This window comes from Alexandromys fortis, unplaced genomic scaffold (genome assembly GCF_014885135.2).
Source record: "Alexandromys fortis isolate MF-2015 unplaced genomic scaffold, M_Fortis_MF-2015_v1.1 scaffold_115, whole genome shotgun sequence".
Taxonomy (NCBI): domain Eukaryota; kingdom Metazoa; phylum Chordata; class Mammalia; order Rodentia; family Cricetidae; genus Alexandromys; species Alexandromys fortis.
The window spans coordinates 2,020,568-2,044,418 of NW_026067989.1; the positions used below are offsets into that span (position 1 = coordinate 2,020,568).

The window sequence follows — 23,851 nt, forward strand, 5'->3', positions numbered from 1 at the left end:
ATAGTTGCTTATATTTTTTGTGTTCTATTGTCTAGGTCCCTAATAATGATAGCTCCATAAGAGGATGGAACAGTGGGTGGAGGTGGTCCTTACCTGACCTCATCCACAAATGGAAAGGAAATGGCTACTTCTGCCTCACAATTCTTAGAATTTTATGATCGTCCCTCACTGAAAGAAAAAACCCAAAGCCACAGTTATGGGGAGAAGAGAACTTTGACACTAGCGGGGGGCGGAATGCCATCAACACCTTGTACCCAGTAGGGCAGGGGAGTAGGTACAGAGTAAAAACGCCCTCACCACTACTGCACATAGCTTGCCATTTGTGTGGCTAACCGGTTTTCAGGGAAGGTCGCACGTATAATCAGACTGTCACAGATTACACTCCAAATCGCTCAGAAATCCCTTCACTTTGTAGCCTTCTCCAGTGCCTTGGAAGAGAAAGTCAGTGACCCGAAACAGCCACATCATTCTCCAGCGTTGAGACACAGAAGAAGCGTCAGATGTCAGTTTCTAGATGCCAGCTGACAAGCAGGTTATACTAATGAGAACTCACATTAACACGGGTTTGTTACAGAGGACTTACATACCTGTGGTTAGGATCCCTGAGTGACAGTTTTTAGGGCCAGGTAGTTGTTGTGCAGGAAGGATAGAAAGGGAGCCCCAGAGAGTGCACACCAGGGTATCCTGCAGGTACATCTCCCAGTTGGTCCTCCTAAGACCGTTAGTGGCCTGACCCTCTGTGACTGGCCAGAAGGTCCTTCATCAAAGAGGGTCAGTTACTGGAGATAAGCAGCCAAAAATTTGAAAGGTTGAGAGGAGCTGCAGGCAGCCCCTGGGCTGGGGCCTCCAGGGACTCCAACAGCCTATGGTGCAGCTGCAGGAGTCCACTTAGGACCTCGGGGCCGGCTGCACTCTGCACATCCCACCGTAGCCTAGAACAAGTGGCCACCGACGTGGGATGACTGGAGCCAATCCAACAATAGCCTGCAAAGCCAAGGCCTAAACCCAGGGACTGAGCTCAGTAAGAACAAGAGGAAGGCGCCACACCCTCCTAACTTTGCATGCCGAAGCAACAAGGAATTAGAAAATAAAATTAGCTTGCACGATTTCACATGGGGACAGATGCTTTTTTACTTGCTTTTTAAAAAAGTTCCACAAAAACCTCAAGCAGAGCTAATAATGTATGAGAATTAGGTACCATGTGTGCGCTCTACTTCATAATGTTTTTATTAAGCAGCTAGTTGATTTAACAATAACGGAACACGGCAGTTGACACAAGGGCAGACTCTGGTGTGTATGGAAACATCCTCTTAAATGTTCGGTCAGGTTTTCCATTGCATAAGATTAGTTTTAAAAAATGCCTTCCAAATTATCACATAAGGTAAAATTATACCAAGCTGCAGTTTGATAAAATAAATTGTTCAGCTATAAATTCCAGTTGCCCTGTTAAAAAATGACTTAGTCAATTGCAGGCCACGTGTGGGAATATGTTTCTGCAGGTCTGTAAATGCATCATAGATACAGGCATGCATCTTTTCAATGTTTTGCTAGTCATTTCCCAATTAGAACCCCATCCCTCCCCTTTCTTCTCCCAACCCCTTGTCACCTGGGCCTTGAGTAGAGGGATAGGACAGGGGAAAGAGAAAGGTTTTGGACCCACAGGCTTCCCTGCAGTTCAAGAGATGCCTCAGTTCCGAAGGCAGAAATGAATGTATGTGCAGTTGACCTGTAGCCATTGGGCTAGCCGGTGAGCGTTCCTTCCCCAGAGTTTGAGTGCAGGTGTCTTTTTATTTTTTATTATTTGAGAATTTTATGCATGTATACACTGAAATATGGTCATATACACCCCTATTCAGCATTTTGCCTTCTAGTTTCTTTATTTCCTCTAACACTGCTCCCCCTAACTTCATGTCATGGCTCTTGCTGCCCCTTTCTTTTCCTTTATAACGCACAGTGCTGCCCGTATGTACGTGGTGCCGTCCACTGAGCACTGGAAACATACCAGGGTCCTTCTCCACGAATCATGATTTGTTCTCCTCTGGCAGTTACCAGTTGCCAATAGCTCTTGATTGAGGACCCTGCCATCCACCTGTAGTCTATTCCTGAGGACGTTGTGCACCGTCTCAGAGGACAGTGGGTTCCCCTGGTGCTATTCCAGCACTGTTTGGGTCTTACTGCACCTGCATGGCATTGGTAGAAAGGCACTGCCCGCATTTATCTGGAGGGGAGATAACCATGATCAAGAAAGGTATCTTCCAGAAGTTTCTGTGGTCTAACATGGCAAACTGAAGCAGAGTGAAGTTTAATGATGTTGACAACAAAGCTTATGATCTAACTTTTATCTGCTTTCCAATGTGCTTTACTTCTTTGTTGCCTTGGAATAGTCAAGTATTCAAGAAAACAAACAAATAAGGACAGCATCTGCTTATCTCTAGGGTGAGAGAAGGGTCATGTGTAGCTGAGATGACTTGAAAAGGCCATGGTTCTCTGGCATTCTTCATTCATGGACACTTAGGAAAGATGGCATTGTGGAGATAAACTTCTGAAGCACTGAGCTGAGTTAATAGGGTGCTTGTGTTAGGCATTTTGTCCTTTTGTCTTGAATGCGTACCTGTCTCAGGAGACCTGGTTGGGCATGTCCTTTCTCGCAGTGTCCTGTGACGTTAGCTGAGTCACAGGTATGAGATAGCAACTCAGAGGAGTAATGCCTTGTGCACAAGTGGGGGCGGGCACATTTGAGCTGTATGATTTGCACAATAAGATGTTCTTGGAATCTCTGTAAGGGGTTGGTTGGAGCAGAACTTTCCCATCTACACCAGGGTCTATAAAAACCACAGAACTGACTTCATGGGCTTAAGTTTTTCTTTTGTTATTTTCTTCCTTTTCTAATTAGATTTTGCTCATATGCGGGACAGAACAGTCTGGCAGGAAATAACTGGCATTAAAATAACTCCAAGACAGGACCGTACCTCATATTAGCCTAGAAGGATGGGAATGGGATTTGCTGCCCTGGGCCCTAGCACTCTTAGTAAATCCCAACATAGGTGAGCATTTGCTCCAAAGAGCAGTCAGGTCAACTGGAGGCTTGGCAGGCAGTCCTGAGACCTGGCTCCTGCCCAGCCTGCCCAGCCTGTACTTGGCTTTGGGCAAGCGCTCTCTTCACTGACCTCATTGTGCTCAGAAACAATCTGGGAGTAATAATGTCTGCTCTTGAGTTCTCAGAATCCCATAGGGGAACAGTTGGCTGTCAGGATCTAAGGGGTCATTTGTTTCTGCAGTGTGAAGATGGAGTTTAGGGAACTGAAGGAGAATTTTCACTGTATGTGCATTGGGCCTTTGAGGATAGAGGCTCTCTTTTTTCTAAGTTATAGATTCCAATAAGAGAAAGGATATGCGCAGACTTGGGTTTTGTGGGACTTCTCACAAAAACGTGCTGTAGCTCATCTGTGGCCTCGGTGAGTTTTCACTGCTGCTGTCGTCCCTAATCATGTTGAAAGTGAGTGTCAGGTGCCCTTGCCAGCTCACTCCGGCTGTGATTCTTCCATCAAGTGTTAAAGAGTACCTCATTTGCGAAATAAGCCACAAAGAAGCCAGTTCTTGGGAATTGCTGCAAAGCTCAGTGTAGTGCTTTAGTCTGGTAAGTTGGGGTGTCCCCAGGGAGGCAAGTGGAGTAGGGGACACCACACCCAACCCTTCCTGCTGCCTCCACTTGAACCCTTCCAGCCTCGTTTGGTGTAGCTAGCTGCAGGTCATTAGACTGTGCCTGATTTCCTAGAGATATTGGAATCATGAAGATTACAGGGTCTGACTGAGCATGAAGGACTAGGACTCAAATCCTCTGGTTAATAATGGAGACATCCCTCATCATTAGTGTCACAGGAGCTACCTGACATGTCATAGTTTCTGTCACATGGCACTCTATGTCCTCAACATGAAGAGATGAAAGATGCCCCGTGTAATGGCGTGCGTGTGCGAAAGAACAGGGTAATGATAATGGCTCCCTGTTTATTTGGTGCCCTGGGTCATTTATGGTGAAGCAGATGTTTTCCTCTTGCCAGTGAACTGCTACATTATTAGAGACAGATACACCAGCCCTGAAGGCACAGGCCCCTCGTCCATACAGGGCCACTCATGTCTGCAGCTGGCTGAGTGCCTCTTTTCCTCGTCATGGCACCTGTGTAACCATGCTGCTAAGAACTGGGAACCTGGACCTTCCTTCCCTCCAAGGCCATTTCCTGGTCTGCTCTTGCAAACAATATTTACCTGTTCATTCCTATTTCAGAAAGTCTATCTGGTATTTTTTTAGGTGCCACAGAGCAATGTCCACGTCCCTACCATTGTTTTGATGAATAGGGCACCTTGGCTACCACTGAATCTTGGTGCCCTGTTCACTGGGCCACTCTCCCATCTGCTCTGTTCAAGGGCTCTGGGATGAGTCCATCTGCAGAGCTTTGGCATCCTCCTCCCCTGGAAGATGCTCTAGTTTCTGTCTGAGGGCCACCACAGCCCAATTCATCCCCACTCATCCCCTTTGCTGGTTTGCTTCACCATCCCTGGGCCTGGGCCTCTGGCTTTCCTGTTGTGATGCTCCACTCCTTTGGCTTCTGTCTTCCTGCATTGTCATTTTCTGCTCAGACTCTGTACTGCTTCTCTTTACCACTGTAGGCCTGGCAGTGAGCGAGCCACATGTTCTAGGCAGATGGGAAGGTTCTGGTGGGCTTATGATGACTCCATTATACATACATATCAAGTGTCTAGAACAGAGACTGGTTCTGGCAGATAAGGGGTTACCAACCATTTTTCTGGGGAACAGTAAGGTGCAGTGATGTGCTACTCTCTGCTGTGACTAGGCAAAAAATATAGCTTGTGTTCAGGAACTATCTGTTAAATGAAGTTAATATGCTGAGGGAGAGGGGTTGTATGGTTCCCTGGACAGAAGGTGGTAATGAACAGGGCACCCTGGCTAACCCTCTGTCTGGGTGCCCTATCTTTGTGCCACTCTCTCCTCTGCTCTCTAGAACAGTGGTTCTCAACCTGTAGGTCAGATATTTGTATTACAGTTCATAGCAGTAGCAAAACTACAGTTATGAAGTAACAAAGAAATAATTTTATACTTGGGGGTCACCACAGCATGAGAAACTGTATTAAAGGGTCTCAGCATTAGGAAGGTTGAGACTACTGTTCTAGAAGCCTCAGGATTTCACATACTGCCAAACTGAAACAAAGCCCATAGCTTTGCTGGTTTGCTCTCAGCTGCACTTGTCCCCAACCACACTGATTTTTAACTGTAAGCAGCCTAATTGCTGTCCCTAATAGGGGTGCCATGCTCAGGCTCACCAGAGGCTTCTGTGCACCCCAGGAGCCCTTCCTCACCTCTAGATCTGTACAGTGCCAGGGTTCCCATGTGGCCAGGGTCAGGAAAGAAGGAAGATGGTGTCACCTCACTCCTGCATGCTATCGGAGAGGGAATCACTTCTTTGCCACCCCTGCAGCGCCTGCAGACCACATGCCACATGCCGTTAGGTCAGATGCTATTCCCCTTGAAGCAGGAATCAGCATGTGTGGAGGGGGAAGGGGGGAAGGAGGGGCCAGGTGGGGGGGAGGGAGACTGGGAAGGGACCGGCTATGGTGCTAACTGGTTCTCCGTGGATTGTTCACAGTGATGATGGTGACAAATTGTTTTGGTATCTGAAGAGTTAGCAAATCATGGTAGAAGAGCAAAGCGGAGTCCTAGCAGGTGATATTAGCATGACATTTTTCAGACCATGTATAAGAATGTGAACACTCTTGGGTAGGGCTTGCCCTCTGGTGATAGATAGCCCAGTCTCCACCATGTTCTTTCTATTGAGCTCTGTGTCCCTATGCAGCTGTGCGATCTCTCAGGGTGTTTCAGTTTGCAGGCTTGGCTGCAGAGTGGGTAAAGCCTGTGCTCAGATGTTCTTAGGGAACGCTATCAGAGCTCGCGGATGTTAATGAAAAAGAAAGTTCTTCATTTAGATCCCCTGGGGGCTCTTTAGTCCAGAGCTGCCTTTGGGTTTGTCTCTAAGACGTTATGGTCAGTCCTTGGGACAATGCCTACTTCACAGTGTGAGCTTGCTCGTCAGTGCCTAAACAAGCAGAGAGGAGAGAAGCTCCAGAAACACTTGGCATCAGCACTCATGGGTACTGTGCTCACAGACCACAGCACTTCGCTTTCTCTTTGACGTGGATCTCCTGTCTTTCTATATGAGCCCGTGCACAGTGCCATGCTTTCCTTTCTCTTTCTTCCTTCTCATTAGTTCCGAGGAGGAAAGGGAAGGGAGGGGTAGACGGTGAAGAGGAAATGAGAAGTGGGAAGATCCATCTGCTTGAAAGAAGAAAGGGAGGGAAAGAAAGGGGAAGGAAAGAGAGGGAAGAAAGAAAAGGAAAGGAAAATAGCCCATCTGCTTCTTCACCCTGAGACATGAATTCCACCTCCTGGATGCATTGGACCCAGTTTTCCGAGAAAAGGCTTCAATTTATTAATTTGGTTCACAGTGTTCTCACAGAGAACTTTATTTGGTGGCCTGGAGCCATGTGGGATTGGGTTATTTTAAGATAAGTAATGTAAGAGAATCAGCATTGCATGGTTGGCAGAAACATGACTGCCTATTGCTTAAAGAATTATCACATGTGATTTAAAAGCTTGGCTCATGGTGGTGGGGGGACAGGGTTAGGGTGAAGTTCAGATCTGCATCTCTACATTTGTAGGACAAGGCCTTTGTGTCAGAGCCACATCTGATGGGTGCTGCTTGGAGCTGTGATGCCCCTGAGCAGCCCCAGTTCCCTGGAATCCTGCCTCTCTCTTAGGTTCAGTTATCCAGGGCAGCAGAGGAGGAAGCAAAAGGCACAGCAAGCCTCATGTGGGAGCCGACTCTACAGCAGGCACCGCAATATTCATTTTTGGCACTTGTAATATTCACATTTCCTGTATGCTACCTCTAAAAGGAGAAAAAAAACTGAGAGGGCCTCTTGTCATCTGAAACAATACCATATTTTCAACACCTGTCTTGGATCACATCTGTGATCATCCATTTATGTGGGTATCTACCTACACATGTTGCATACAGGAGTATAATACACCAAAAGGCAGCTTGACATAGTGTATGTACTGCAGAACCCTGACTTCCAGATTTTTAGGTTTTGTGAACTAGAAATACAGAAAATAAAAAGAAATTGGGAATTCAATACGTATGTCAACTTATGTTTACCAAAATATTATTATTATTGTCATTATTGCTATTTGTTTTGACAAAGTTTCTTTGTGATGCCCTGGCTATCATGGAACTCACTCTGTAGACCAGCCTGGCCTTGAACTCAGAGATCTGTGCTCCTCTGACTCCAAAGTGCTGGGATTAAAGGTATACACCACCATTGCCCAGCATACCAAAATTATTTTTAATTAAACATTTTTTTATGGGTATGAGTGTTTTGCCTGAATGTATCTCTGTATGCCTGGTGCCCACAGAGGCCAGAAGAGGTTTGCAACCCTTGGAACTGGAGCTTCCGTTTAGGTTCTGGGAACGGAACAGGGTCCTCTACAAGATCAATAAGTGCTCTTAATCACTGAGCTATTTCTCCAGCCCCTGCAATTATTGTAAAATTTTAGCAAAACACATATGAAGATTGCCATCGTAACCATTTTTAGTATGTATTTCTGCGGCATGAGGCATATTTACAAGTTAAGATGGTTTTTTTAAAATTTTTTATTTTATTTTATTTTTAGAAAAGAATAAGACAGAGGGACCCATGCCTGACCTCATGGTGTCAAAAAAGAAAGAGGTTTCAACAGGAGGGAGAAGTGAAAGCGTGAATGTAACAGTTCTTTCTCATCTGCGGTCGGATATATAAAGGGAATATTTGCTCGTGGAAAATAATGCTGTAATGAAAATGTTGCCATTTCCTGGATTTAAAACGCGGAAATGTTGCCACCTTTTCTTCTGACCTTTCATATTTAAAGGACAGGGACACGCACTGTTTGTTACCAGGCCATGGTCAGACAATGAGTGTTGGGCAGCATGAAGTCAGCCACACACCTATAACACAGTGTAGTAGGTATTACCCTTCGCTGGGTGGCTGTCGATGAAGGAAGCTCTGGGCTGATGTACACTCTTCCATCTGTGGTCCAACTGCCCTGTACAAACAGCTCATGGCCTGGCCCTAGTCAGAAGCCAAACTCTAGGTCTGGTTTTGTTCTTAAAGAAGTGAAAGTTAACAGTCATAGTCGAAGCCTGTGTCTATTCATTCCACCACATTTCCCCCTCTCCTCTCCGGTACACCGGAGCTAGTGTCTGCCTTCCCACCCATTTACGTGAACTTACCACAGTGTGTAGTGGGTAAATTCATTACAGTGTGTAGTGTGTGAGCTCGTCACGGTCTGTAGTGTGTGAGCTCATCACGGTGTGCAGTGTGTGAGCTCATCACGGTGTGCAGTGTGTGAGCTCATCACGGTCTGTAGTGCATGATCTCTTCACAGCGTGCAGTGTGTGAACTACTCAGGTGTGTAACGCATGAGCTCGTCATGGTGTGTATGTGAGTTCATCACGGTGTGTAGTGCTGAGCACGTCATGGTGTGTAGTTCTGTCTCTGAAATTTTGTTTTTGCACAAGATAATTTTGAAGATTCTTCTATTTTTGTAATTGCAGATTTGCCTTCCTACAGTATTACTTCTTGTTAGTTTAGCATGTTATTTTTATTCATCCTATTAATGGATATTTCCATGGTTTCTAGGTTTTTTGCTAATATAACACTACACATTTTTATGAGCCTCCCTGTGTGCTTGGGTTGAATCTTTTAAAAAAAAATATTTTTACTAAACTTTTGAGGATTTCATACAGTGTATTTTGATTATATTCATTCTCTTCCCCAAATCCTCCCAGATCCAATCCATCTTCTCGCCCACCCAACTTTGTGCTGTTCTCTCTCTTTCTCTCTCTCTCTGATTGTTTGGCTGGGTGGTGGTGGCATATGTGCTTGGGAGGCAGAGTCCGGTAATTCTCTGAGTTTGAGGCCAGCCTAGTTTACAAAGTGAGTTCCAGGATGGCCAGGACTACACAGAGAAACCCTGTCTCAACAGACAAACAAACAAACAAAAACAAAACAACAACAACAACAAAAACCACCCAACCAAAACCAAACCAAACTATTGATTCATCTAATTTTGTCTCTGCAAATACTCTTGGCTGTGGTGTCTGCTCTGGAAAGTGATTGGCTTATTAAGGCTCACACCTTTAAAGAAAACAGACCACTCACTCATATTTGGTTTCTAGCCATAAATAAAGGACATTGAGCCTATAATTCGGGTTCTTAGAGAAGCTAAATAAGAAGGAGAACCCAAAGAAAAACATATAGGCATCCTCCTGAATATTAACCTTCATCAGGCAACGAAAGGAGACAGAGACCCACATTGGAGCACCAGACTGAAATCTCAAGGTCCAAATCAGGAGTACCAGGAGAGAGAGTACGAGCAAGGAACTCAGGACCGCGAGGGGGGCACCCACACACTGAGACAATGGGGATGTTCTATTGGGAACTCACCAAGGCCAGCTGGCCTGGGTCTGAAAAAGCCTGGGTTATAACTGGTCTCGCTGAACATAGCGGACAATGAGGACTACTGAGACCCCAAGAACAATGGCAATGGGTTTTTGATCCTACTGCACCTATTGGTTTTGTGGGAGCCTAAGCAGTTTGGATGCTCACCTTACTAGACCTGGATGGAGGTGGGTGGTCCTTGGACTTCCCACAGGGCAGGGAACCCTGATTGCTCTTTGGGCTGACGAGGGAGGGGGACCTGATTGGGGGAGGGGGAGGGAAAGGGGAGGCGGCGGTGGGGAAGAGACAGAAATCTTTAATTAATTAATAAAGAAATAAATAAATTAAAAAAGAATAGATTTAAAGAAAAAAAAAACCAGACCATTCCTCTCCTGGAAGCTCTCAATGGCCAGTAGCACCTCATCAAGGGGTGAGACTTCCTGTGCCCCTCCCACTGTTCCATGCTGGGACTTTGACCTGGGCTGACACAGGTCTTGTGTATGCTGACACAATCACTTAGTCTATGTCTACCTGCCCTGCTGTGTCTGGAAGACACCATTGCCTTATAGTTATCCACCACCTCTGGCTCTTACAATCCTTCAGGGGTGGAATCTTGTAAGGGGAGTTTCCTGGGAAGAAAGTCTCTGGGTCAATGGTGCAATTCAGCATAAAATCGAATTAGCATATCAACCAACCTGGTTATTTGCTGTAACTTTTCAGGTTAATGGAAATTAGGAAAGATAATACTGTAAGCCAGTTGTTAATAAATTTGGTTTCTTAGACCAGATTGAAGGTTACTGATTGTTTATTAATAAAAGGTTGAGTTCTAATCTGTGTATAATAGAAGCAGTGCTCTGGCAGGCTGTGTGGAGTGGGCAGAGGCCAGCTGGGAGAGGCTAGCCCTTCGCTGAATTTCTTTCCCTGTGATGGAGAAAATGTCTGCACACTTGGTCCAGGAAGCAGATGGAGCTGGGTGTTGCTGTCTCTCAGGATTTGGTACCGATGCCTTTCTTGGTCCAAGAAAATCTCATGAACCAAAACTTGGCTAGTATTCTCAGCAAGCCTTTTTTGGAGTGGCTGCACTGTTGCTCAGTGTGAGATGACCTAAGTTTCTTCTGACTGTCTAGTCTGTGGTTACTTTGAAACTCTTGGGGAGATATCAAGGGAAGAAATGGGTCCAGGTCACATCAGAGCCCCTGGAAAGTTGGAGGATGCTCCAGTGGCTGGTGGCTCATCTGTGACAACCATTAACGTAGTAGGAGCACGTGTCTTGGGTGAGTCAGGCTTTAGGCTCAGGAATGTAACTGAGACACTGTATTTTATTTCACAGTCTTCTCTGTTACCTTCAGCAAATACTGGAATGCTTTGAACACTCTTTAAAAAAGAGAGGGGAAACAATGGTGAGAAAAGCTACAAGGCCATCAAAGAAAATGGTAACAAGTTACAAAAGGCCTTTGTCATTTAAGACGTTTTTCTGAGCTGGTGTAAGAAGCTTGGTGCATGGCTATCTTCACATCCCACATGCTGGGTGATGAGAGGTCAGAGTGGCGTTACAGGTAGTGGGCAGAGAATCTGTGTGAAGGATTCAGGTGCTGTTTGATCAGTGTTGTTCGTTGTTGGATCTCTGAGCAACTGTGAAAAATCAGGCACCAGGAAGAAGCTTTCCCTATGGCTTCCATGTGGGAAGTTCTCATGCGCTGGCTACATAGTCACATCTTCACCGCTTCAAAATATTTTATTTCTTAATCAGCTGTCAAAGCTGGAGAAGCAGCAGCAGAGAAAAGAAAAGACCAGAGCCAAGGGGCCTTCTGAGTCAAGCAAAGAACGGAATGCACCCCGGAAAGAGGATCGCAGCGCCAGCAGCGGGGCTGAGGGCGATGTGTCTTCGGAGCGCGAGCCATAGATCCAGAAGCGGGAGCTCAGGTAGGAGGTTTTCACCTGTACAGCTCTGTCCCCCATGTTGTAGGGGAACAGAAATGAATCAAGGTGAGATGGCTGCTAAGGTAGCGTTCCTCTTGAATCTTCTTCAGTCATGACATCCATGAATGTGTTACTTTCCTGCATGGTGAAGGTCGCTACGGTAAGATTGTGTTGTAGTCATCAAAATGTGTACAGGAGACTATATGTAGGCTACAGGGTGCACCTAGTGAGTGTGCCCCTCCTGCATTGTCTGTGCTAGCCACACTGCCTGGGCTTGCCTGGCATCTCTGTGCTCCCTGCTGTCTGGCCCCATCTCTGTCTAACTCTACCGCCCTGCCTGCCATTGCTGCTCTCGCTCTCAGCAGCCCCAGTGCTGCAGTGTCCTCTGCAGCAGTCTCCTTCACCGTCGCCTGCTTTGTGTTTTACCATCGCCCTTTCACACTGCATGACACCGCCATTTATTTGTTTATTAGATCAAGAGAGCATTCTGCTGTGTAGTTTTGATTGACTTCAAACTCAACTATGTAGACTAGACTGTTTTCATACTCACTGTTATGATTTATAAGTGCGGGTGACCTGAGGTCAGTCCCCCAAGGGGTGGCAGCAGGTCACCCGAGGCCTTAGTGAGTCCCCTGAGGCCGCATGGGAGACAGATATGCCATGCAGAGAGAGCTTGGGTGTAGAGCTTAGTGGGAATGGTAGAAGACTGAGGGGTTATGGAGGAGGTGGGGAGAAGGGGAGGGGGAGAAGAGGGAAAGAGAGAGGAAAGAGAGAAGATAGATGGGGAAGGGGAGGTAGTCGTTACCTCTTCAGGAGAGAGAGGATGGAGAGAGGGCACGAGGTCCGAGCTCCGCTTGCCTTGGCCAAAGAAGGAGAGGTTGGGAGTGAGTAGTTTGTCTCTTAAAGGGACAGTGTACCCAGGTGACAGGCCAGGCCAGCAGATTACAATATTTCTGCCTTTGTCTTATAATAAAATGGTGGGGCATGGTAGGTTGAGGGGATTGGGACGGCGGGTTCTCAAGACTGCTTCCTGCTTATTTTTGGGCACCAAAGTCTTTCTTGGGGGGCCCGAGAAAAGTGGGTGCTGGTAACATCCTGGGGTAGCTGGTTGCTTTACTCAAGGATTTATGGTGTGGAACTGTCTGGTGTCTCTTGCATTCAGCACGGTATTGGCAGAGCAGAGGACAAAGATATGCCATGTAGAGAGAGCTTGGGTATAGAGTTAATTTAATGGGTAAGGGGATTATGGAGGAAAGAGGTAAATAGAGATAGAGAGATGCACGGGGGGGGGGGGAATTGGGGAGGAAGAGGCAGTAGCTACCTCTTCAGAAGCAGGATGGAGAGAGAGAGAGAGAGAGAGAGAGAGAGAGAGAGAGAGAGAGAGAGAGAAAGCAGGCTGGAGGAGGCAGGTGATCCGCTTGCCTCCATAGGGAAAGGGGTAGATTGGTAGTGTGTGGGGCTTGTCTATTAAAGGGACAGGGTACCCAGGTAACAGACCAGGCCAGTAGATTACAACAGCTATAACTAAAAGCTATAACTGCTTTTGAAAAGACTTATTTTGGCTCACAGTTTTGGAGGTTTCAGCCAGTGATTTAGTGACCCTGTTGCTTTTTGATCATTTGGAAAAGCCAAAATGCCATGGCGAATGCATATGGCCAGGAAGCACAAAGAGGAGAGAGGGGAGGAAGAGAAGGCTGAGATCCATGGTCTCCTTTAGGAGCATTCCTGAAATAACCTGAAGACGTTTTCCCAGGCCCCATGTCTGAAAATTTTCACTGCCTCCTGGTAGTATCACGGTGCAGACAGAGCAAGCCTTGACCATGTAAGTCTGTGGAGGATGCTTCAGATACATTCTATAGCAAGGTGCTAGCATTATTTCATTGGAAAAAATGAAAATAACAAAGATAAATAGCTTTGGAAAAGAAAAAGTGAAAATTAATTGAAGGGTTGGGTACCAGTGGGAGGGCATAGAGCTTTTTGCTGGGGGGGCATTATCATTCAGGATGTAGTTTATAACTCCCATGAATATGGGGTAATGATAAATCTCTGAGAAGTTTTAGTATGCAAGTGACATAGGCAAAAACGAAAACATCCTCCAGCTCTGGTGAGTGAGACCAGAAGTAGATAGGCCAGTTTGGAGGACCTGCAGAAATCCAAAGAAATAGTGGGATTCAAGGAGAGAGGTGGGGCTGGAAGATGTAAAAAGGATCAGCTTGGTTAATCAATGTGAGTATTGGGGGCATCTAGAATGATGTAGGGGAAGGGTGAACTCACAGAAATAGGAGGGAATACTAGTAACAGTTTTGGTGACAGTCTTGTGTCTGTGGGGCTGGGCTAAGAAGAGGTCTTAGGCATGCATTCTGGAGCCTTCAGCTTCTATACTAATTAAACCATGTCTGAAGACAGGGTCGTTCTGAAGATAGCAAACTACAAGAGGAGTTGCTGCCAACAAGGCATTCTCTTCTCTTCTGAAGGCAGTGACTGTGATGTCTATGGCTTTGAGGATGTTCATGTACAGATATTAAGATACATTAGTAATAGTTGGGTGCAGTAGTACATACTCCCAACAGATAAAGGAATGAATAAACAGCTCAGAAAGGATGGGCCCTGATAGTTTGGGAGGGGGGTTGCTCTTACTTCCCCATACCTTCCTTATAGCTCTATGCTTTCTTCCAGTGTACCTGTGGGAAGATGGTGGTGCTCTAGTAGCTGGTCGTGATTGACTTAACCTTACACATTCATGGATGAGTGAAGTCCGAGTCAGAGAAAGGTCCCATCACAATGGGCTTTGTTGTTCATAACCACCAACTCACCAGTTTTGATGCTCAGGCCTAAAGTTGTTGGTTTTTAATCATGAACTGAAAAAATGTAAGGTGGGTTAGTTACATATAAAATGTGATATTTGGTTTCTAATAATGTTAAGTATACATGAATATGTGATAACATTTTGTGTGACATGCATATTATATAAAACATCCATTCCTACTCCTTCTAAAACTTCATGTCTTTCCTGCCAGTAATCAGTCTTTTTGTCATACAAATACTGCTAATGTTACTGGTTAATAATCTGTTTAGAGGTGGGAATTGTGATGCATGCAGACAGAGCACAAAGGGCAGGGATAAAGAAAAATAATGCCTGGCTGAGGGCAGAAAGCATTCGAGTATTGGGTAGCCAGTGGAAAGTACAGAGGGGCCAGCCAAATGGAGAGAAAACCAGAGTTCAACCTCATGTTCAAATAGAAAGGGCAGCAAGAAGACAGGGTTAGGCTTAAGACACCCAACAAGAGGGAAACCATGCCTGGTACTAGGAACCTAGCCAACTACTCAGTGCTAGTGAGGTCATGGTTATTGAAGAATCTACAACCCCTAACTTACTAAACCTGCATAGTCCCTAACATCAATCTAGAAACCTTTGTTCTTGTACCCACAGATAGCTGTAGTCCTAATCCCCCATCAAGGAAACTTCTCTTTGCAAAAGATAGAGACCTTTACAGAAAACCATAGCAAATCAAAATGCAGAGTTGTGGAGTCCAGTCTCAATGTGACATCTACAAAACACTCCCACAACCTAAGGCTCAAGGAACATTGGAGAAGAGGGGATGGAAAGAGGCAGACAATCAAGGAGTTTGCTGTGAGATGGTGCTTCCTAGTAACTTTAGAAGCTACACCTATGAAGTCTCATGAACATGATTGCCCAAACATGAACTGAACAAGGATGACACCGATGGACTTGCCAAAGTGGACAGCGAGTGGGGGTGGAAGTCTGCAAGGCACGACCTTACAGAGAGAATTATAGGAAACTGAGAAAAACTGGGAGTGGGATCGGTGGTCTTTCCCAGGGAAGATCACACTAATTGGTTATCCAGTGCCAATGGTCAATCCTGGAAACACACATACAGATACCATCATATAACTGAATAGGTTGTATTTAGGAATGTATATGTATAGATATATGCATGCAATAACAATTATTGAAAAAAATAGGCCATGAATCTGAAGGAGAAAGGGGAGGGGTATATGGGAAGGTTTGGAGGAAGTAAAGGGAAGGGAGAATGTAATTGTATTATAATCTCAAACAAACAAACAAAACAGAAGGCATGGTTAGGCCTCAGGTCTGTCATGCCTGTTAGAAGCAGGTACTAACACAGCGCTGGGTCTCATGCAGGACCTTATTCTGCTGTTGGCTTTTTAGGTCTTTATGTGATTTCTGCCTCCTTGGTGTTTCTTCCCTTAAAACAATCAAGTCCACTTCCTGCAGCTGATGCAGATCAAGGACAGGTAGAGTGATGGTATCAGAATGCATGCAGCAGTCTGTGCAGGAAGGAGACACTGGCTTAAACCCTAGCATCTGTGTATAGTGCTTTAGGTCCCACAGAAGCATTAGAAAGATGGACTCCTCTGTACCCACCAGCAAAGGTCAGAAGGACCCAGTCTGTCAGGTTCATTGTGCTGGGGAAGCCCTTCACTTGGTTCAGAAGTGGAGACTAGACTGGGCCTCCAGCCACGGATCCCAGGACTGGGCAGCCTCCCACATTCTCTTGACACTTGTGGATGCTGCCTTTTTCTCTTGACTTTTGTTAGACTATAAGCTATAGTCTTTTTCTGGAGAATTAGGACTTCAACTACAAGTTTAATGCAAATTAAATGTTTGAACTACCATGCAAAAATGATGGGAGAGGGTTAACATTATTAGCACTCATCTTAAAGAACCAAACCTAGATTATCAATCTAAATACACATGCTGTGTGCACATATGTCTATACACATGCTGTTCATACAAACATATATATATATATGCTTGTGCACACATCTTTACACATGCTATGAACACAAACATATATAAATACACATGCCGTGCATACATGTCTATATACATGCTATGCACATAAACATATATATATGCTATACACAGAAATGTCTAGACACATGCTTGTACACACAAACATGTATACATATGCCATACACACCATTGTGTAGACACATGCCTGTGCATACATTAGAATATGTTTTATGCTTTCAAACATCTTGAACTGATGGAGGAAGGTCATTGGCTAATAAAGAAACTGCCTCAGCCCATTTGATAGGCCAGCCTTTAGGTGGGTGGCGTAAACAGAACAGAATGCTGGGAGGAAGAGGAAGTGAGCTCAGACGCCATGCTCCCCTCTCCAGGGCAGACGTGATGAAGCTCCGACGCAGGATGGACGTAGGCTAGAATCTTCCCGATAAGCGCACCTTGGGGTGCTGCACACATTAATAGAAATGGGCCAGGCAGTGTTTAAATGAATACAATTTGTGTGTTGTTATTTCAGGGTATAAGCTAGCCAGGCGGCCGGGAGCCGGGTGGCGGGAATGCAACCCGTAGCTCCTACAACATTGAACAATTATATTGCCAGCTAACTGATTACTCTGCTTTATATTATTGACACATCGGCATATTTTACAAATGCAGTGTCTTGAGTTTTACTTTAACTGTATCAGAAAATCTTGGTTTTGCTTTTGAGGTATAAAAAATTGGGTTACTTTTGTTTGTTTGTTTGTTTTTGTTTTTTTTGAGACAGAATTTCACTGTAGCTTTGAAGCCTGTCCTGGAACTAGCTCTTATAGACCAGGCTAGCCTCAAACTCACAGAGATCCACCTGCTTCTGCCTCCCCGAGTGCTGGGATTAAAGGCATGCACCACCACCACCACCTGTCAAGAATTTTGTTACTTTTTAAATTATCATAAAACAGAACAATCTGACAGCTTCTTTTTGCTTTGGATTTGGCCTCAAAATAACTATAAAAATTTTTTTGGAAATCTTTCTATGTGAGCAGTGTGTCTCTGTCCATCTCACCCTCTTCCTATCTTCAACTCCAGTGTCCCCTCCTTCCTAAACTCACAGTCTCATCTTTAGTTCTTACTGTTACATACATATACATACGTAAGTCACCAAATCCATTTAGTGTGGCTTGCATGTACATGTCCAGGATTGGTCATTTGGGACTGGGTAACCTATGTTATCCTTGGAGGAAACTAATTCTTCCTCTTTTAGCATCCATTGGCCACCCATACATAGCTCTTCATCTAGGGGTTGGAACATGCAAAATTTCTCTTGTCCACATTGGTATGTCAACTGATATTGTCATTATACGACTATTATTTAGGCAAACATATTGTTGATATTTCATGGTGAAATGTATGTGTCATGTTTAGGGATACTATCTAGTAGCAAGTATCTTAGGGTTATGATTCTTACGATCTTTCCTCTCCCTTGTCCCTGATTTTCCCTGAGTCTTAGGTATAGGGGTTGCCTTAGAGAGTAAACAGAGATTGTACTTTAGTTTCCTGATTACCCAGCCCCAAATAATGACTCAGAAACTAGATTAATTACAACACTGTTTAACCAATAGCTTAGGCATATTCCTACATATTCTTACATCTTAAATTAACCCATTTCTATTAATCTGTGTATCACCCCAATTAATGTGGCCTACCCATAAGGTTCTGGTGTCTTTCTCCTTCGGCAGTTACCTGGCTTCTGCCTCACTTTGCCTTTTTTCTCCATGCATTCACTTTAGTTTTCCCCACCTAACTCTATTCTGGCCTGTCATAAGCCAGAGCAGCTTCTTTATTAGCTAATGGTAATAAAACATATTCATAGCATACAGTGGGGAATCCCACATCATTAGAGATCTATTAGTTGGGGTTAGATAGCCCACAGTCACTTGTTCTCTGGCTTTTGATCAGTCATGGATATTGGTAGTAGACTCCATCTATTGCAAAAGAAGCTTCTTTGATGAGGGTTGAGAGCTACACTTGCCTGTGGGTATAAGAATACATATTTTGAATATAGTTAGGAATTGTAAGTATTTAGAACTTCATATTTAGAATATAGTTATGATTGGTTTAGGAAAGTGGCTGTAGTAGATTCTTCTGTAGGGTGAACGATCTCTCCAGCCATGGGTAGTTGGCTCGGTTTACAGAACCAGGGATGAATTCTCTCCTTAAGTCCAACTAGACAGCTTCTGGTTACTCCCAAGATGAAATGCCACTATTGCACCACCCAGGGTACATTGCCAATTTAGTCATTGTTGTGGGTCATAGGCTATCCTGCAGGGTAGGACTGCTGCTTGCATTTCCCCTTGGCTGTGTGTGTGTGTGTGTGTGTATGTGTGCATGCATGCGTGTGTGTGTGTGTGTGTGTGTGTGTGTATGTGATCTCCAATGCTTTAAGATCTAGTCTTTGGGGAGGCAGTTTCCAGGTCAGTACCAGCTCTATTCCTCCAGGTTTGTGTCTGAAGTGTGTGATGTCTTTAGCTTTAGGATCTTACCTTCAAATTCTTGAAGATAACCAAGGGCAATGGAGTAACCCCTATTGTTTGGGGGAGCCTCTCATATTCCAGTTGTAATCCAGGTGTGAGAGAGAGCTGCAACAGAGCCTGGCAGGGGAGGCCCTAGGAGCCAGAGGGGCTGGGGTGTACCCTTCTCAGAGAATTTAGCCACGTTTCTGGATTTGAAGACTTTGAAGGGGGCCAGACTAAAGGACAGGTGCTACAACAATTGCACGTTTAGGTTTTGTGTTGTCACTTGGAAGAAATTTGTCGTCTCAATAGGCCACAAAATCACCCTCAGACATTTTAGATCCTGGTGAGCTGAAGAAGAGAACAGATGGTGACCTTGCGTTTGTTTTGTTGCATGGAACAGCCAGTCCAGACGGGAGCTGCAGTTTTCTTTTGCTTTTCTTTAAAAGGAGAAAGAGCCCTGGGGAACCCATGGAGCCTGGGGAGCTGCTTTGAATTTTCAGGGCTTGAGAGGGACAAGGGAAAGGCAAAGAAAATATAATGAGAAACTCATACCATTGGCTCTATTTTTCTTTGAAAATGATTAAATACCCTTCGTGGTTGGGAGGGTATTCCCAGGGCGGGGGCATTTCTTTGTCAAATTGCAAATTCCTTTCTATTTCATCAAACAGGCATAAAAATGCTAAAATTAACGTTTCTTCTGTGTTTGGTCTCATTTCTTCAGGCTTCTCATCTCGCTCCTCAGGATGAGAGGATTTGCGGTGAGACTGTGACTCAGTTATTCTCCTGTTAACAGGCGGGTGTTAGGGCAGCCTGGGCTGGAAGACTGTTCTTTGCTTCAGGGTCATCTTTCACTACATTTGAGTATTTACTTGACTGCTGTACCTAGGGTGTAAGAAGAGCTCCTGAACAGCACCCCACATTTCATCCTCAAATGTCAACAAACCAAGGGAATGTTTTGGGAGTTGCCATCTGCTTGCTTTTCCAGGCTGACCTTTGTTGTAATAGTAAGATGCAACCTTCTTATGAGCAGAGTAGTTGAGTAGTCTGTGCATATGTGTGCGCATGTGTGCATATGTGTGCGCATGTGTGCATTTGTGTGTGCATGTGTATGTGTGCATGTGTATGTGTGGATGTGTGTATGTGTGTGCATGTGCGTATGTGTGTGTGTGCATGTGTGCATGTGTGTGTGTTTGCTCTAGAGTTTACAATTTTAAATGTCTCCGGTTCCACTTTTAAACAGCATCATGCTAAGTTACTTGCACAATCCTGTCTTCCCAGTTTTTCCTTCCTGTGATGTTACTGCCGTGGCCCCAGCTGACACGTGGGATGGTCACTGGTGCACTGTTTTCATCGTTTCCTGAGTGGTTATTTTAAAGATGAATCAAGGTTAGGAAGAGGTTGTTTGCCTTCGTTTCTCTGATTATGGCTTTTCCTTTCATGCTGTGAACACAGGTTTTCAAACTATTTTATGTTCCTTCTGTCTGAAGAATTACTTTCTGTATTTTTTGAAGCACATATTTAAGGAAATCTTTAGTAGTTTTTGTATTTTCAGTATTTAAATGTTTCATTTCTCTCTTTTTAAGTTATTTTCAAATGTATTTTTAATTTTAAAGGACATATAGTGGTTGTAAATGTTTTTGGTATGTAGTGTGACCTTTTGGTGTATGTGTACATGTATCAGATATACTGGCATATGTGCCACCAAAGACACATATTGTTTTGTTGTTGCCTAGAACATTCAAAATTTTCTGTGTGGGAGTCGATTGTAGTCATCCTACTGTAGGTGTGGGAGTCGATTGTAGTCATCCTACTGTAGGTGTGGGAGTCGATTGTAGTCATCCTACTGTATTCCTATCCAACTGTACCCCTGTGCCCATTTCCCAAGTGCTAGTTTAGGAGAAGGAGACAGGAAAGGGGCTCTAGAGAAAAGCACCTGGTAGAATCATCATTCACACAAGAGATTTATTAATGCTACAGGCACGGCCTGAAGTAAGGAGCTTCAGTTCCATAGAGTGCCATATCTACTCATCAATGTTTCTGAGGAAGGGGTAGTCTAAGGAAGCAGGCTTAGTTAATATGTAACCCCTGTTACCTGACCATAGTCAGGCTGTCTCTGGATGCCCTGGCAGCATGACATTTATCTCTTATGAGAACTGTGTGGCCTGTCAGCTCTTTGCTGCAGATGTGAGCAGCGGGGCAGGTCTGTGAGGCTCTTCACACTAGCATCTGGGGGACTGGTGCTAACACTGTCCCTTTGCATGCTCTCCCCAACACTCTTCCCAGAATCTGGTCTCATTAGGTCTGTTCTCTGCCTCTCTGCGATCAACTTTGTCTTCTCTATGTAAGTGAGAACATACAACATTTGTCCTTTTATGTGATTCAGTTCTTTTACATGTCTGTTGCTGCCATCCATGTTGTTGCAAATGAAACCACTTCATTCTTTTTTGAATGGATGTCAAATATTCTATTGTGTATGTAAAATACGTTTTTAAAATCCATTTATCTATTGATAGTCACCTAAGTTGTTTTCATTTCCTGGCTATTGTGAATAGTGTGTTAATAAACATGAATGTAGCTGTACCTTTGGGCTACTAATCACAATTCTTGCAGATATATTCCTGGTAGTGGGATTGCTAGGTCATATGATGATTTTATTTCTAGCTTTCCGAGAAACTTTTGTACTATTTCCATAATGGATGTTCTAATTTACATTCCCATCAAAAGCACATCAGGTTTCCTGTTCCTCCACGTCCTCACCAGCATTAGTTATTTTTTCTTTTACAACAGTCATCTAACTGGGAAAGAACGACATCTCATTGTGGTTCTTATTTACATTTCTCTGATGGTTGGTTATGATGAGTTTTTCATATGCTTATTAGATATTTAGATGTGTTAGTTTTTGGGAAATATCTATTCAGGTAGCTTGCCCATTTGAAAATCACAGTGTTATTTTCTTACGTGGTTCGTTTGAATTTCTTATATATTCTAAAAATCATTTCTTGTCTTGTAGTTTACAAATATTTCCCCCCCTTTTCTAGGTTGTCTCTTCACTCAGTTGAATGCTTTGCTCTACATAAAGCTTTTAGTTTGATGTGATCTTATTTATCATTTCCTGTTTTTGATGCATATGCTTTTGCAATCATATCCAAACATTTACGCCATGATGTTCTAAAGTTTTTTTTTCTCATAGTTTAGGACTATAGTTTTAGGACTATAATTCTATAGTTTTAGGACTTACATTTATGCCTTTGATTCATATTGAGTTGATTTTTATATATAGTAAGAGTTGGGAGTTTAGTTCTTCTGTGTATAGACAGTCTACTTTGCCCAGTACCATTTATCAAAGAATTTCCTTTCTTCAATGTATGTCTTCACTGTCAAAGAAATGTGTTTATAAATGCATGTTTTTAACTCTTGGTTCTCTAGTTTGTTCCTTTGGTTTATTTAATATGCATGTGCATATGTACAGTGTTGTCTGGGGTACTATCACTTTGTAGATTTTGAGGCCAGGTATTATAACACCATCAGCTTTGTTCTTTTTACTTAGAATTGCTTTGGTTATTTCATTCCATACAGTTTTTGGAAGTTTGGTTTTTTGTATATTTATGAAGGATGTTTTTCAAGTTCCATAGTCTTTAAAAAATTGTGGTGACACATGCCTTTAATCCCAGAACTTGGGAGGCAGAGGTAAGTAAATCTCTGTGAGTTTAAGGCCAGCCTGGTCTACAGAGAGAGTTCAGGATAGCTAGGACTGTTACACAGAGAAATCTTGTCTCGAAAAAAAGATTCAAATACTTTAAAAGTTCCAAGTCTCTTTAAAATATTCAATTGTGGGCTCTCATCAAATAATAATAATAACAATAATAATAATAACCATTTTAAATACATGAAATACTTTTTACTCGAAAATGGAATAAAACAGGACATACAAACAATTATATTTAAACAAAACAAAATTCCAACAGTGTAACAAGCCCAGTGTCTGACATCTGGAACTCACTCATGATCTTCTGGGCTCTAAAGGACTTTGGGTACTCACCTTTATTAGGTCTGCCATCCACAACGTATACAGTTTTCTCATGTGTTCAGACAGGCTCCATTTCACATCTGCTGTTGTCATCCATCCCATCCATGGTAGGCAGCTCATGGTCCTAGCATCTCAAATATGCTGGAGTCTGCACTGTAACTGAGGCTGCACCTTCACTAATGGCCTCTGCTCAGGGACTCTTCCCCTGCTACATGGTGCCTCAGTTTCTCTATATGACCTCTCCAATTCTGGGACCCCCCCACAGCAATTTGGGGTGCATTTTCACTATTATGGCACTTTATTAGTAGTATGTTGGATTTCTCCATGACAGTCTCCCATTGCTATTATTGTGCTTATTAGAAAATAAGTTGGCAAAGTAGCTAGTGTTGTGATTCTTGGACCTCGGGTGTCAAGATTCCTTAGACCCCAACAACAGCAATTGATACAGCTTGTAGGTGTAGAATGTCTGAAACTCTTTGTTCTCAAGGCCTGGTTGATCTTCGGAATTCATCATTTTCTCTTCTCTGGATCTTCACAGCTTTCTACCCTTCTCCAGCCTCAGCTTGTTGGACTCTTTTACATTCTCTTTATTTCTAGTTTCTCCTGTTATTGTCATAGCTGCTTTCTGTAACCTTTGAGCTGCCTGTCTTTGCTATGGCTGCTGTCATGGCTGCTACTCCTGGGCCATAGCTACCCTTTTGTTTTGATGTTTCTACCATTTCTGTTGCTACAGTATAGATGTCACAGCTTTTGCTGTAACATTGCTTTTGCTGTCTCTACCACAGCTGTCTCCACTATAGCTCTGCTGCTGCCTTTTCTCATTGTTATTCTTGTAGTCCCTCTCATTCTGCTGTCACTACGATTGTCACTATAATTTCATGTTACTAGTTGAGTCTACTCAACTAATGATTATTAAAAGTAGGCTAGATGGTGGTGCACGCCTTTAATCCCAGCACTCGGGAGGCAGAGGCAGGCGGATCTCTGTGAGTTCGAGACCAGCCTGGTCTACAAGAGCTAGTTCCAGGACAGGCTCCAAAACCACAGAGAAACCCTGTCTCGAAAAACCAAAAA

General features: G+C 43.9%; 1 protein-coding gene across 1 annotated transcript in view; it reads left to right on the forward strand.

Annotated features, from left to right (window-relative positions):
• Positions 1–23,851, forward strand: part of Dtd1 (D-aminoacyl-tRNA deacylase 1) — a 161,006-nt gene that overhangs the window by 119,706 nt on the left and 17,449 nt on the right. The window contains exon 5 of the mRNA XM_050159607.1: positions 11,300–11,472. Coding sequence (XP_050015564.1) covers positions 11,300–11,452 — 153 coding nt within the window. The 3' untranslated portion in view covers positions 11,453–11,472. The remainder of the gene's footprint in view (positions 1–11,299; positions 11,473–23,851) is intronic.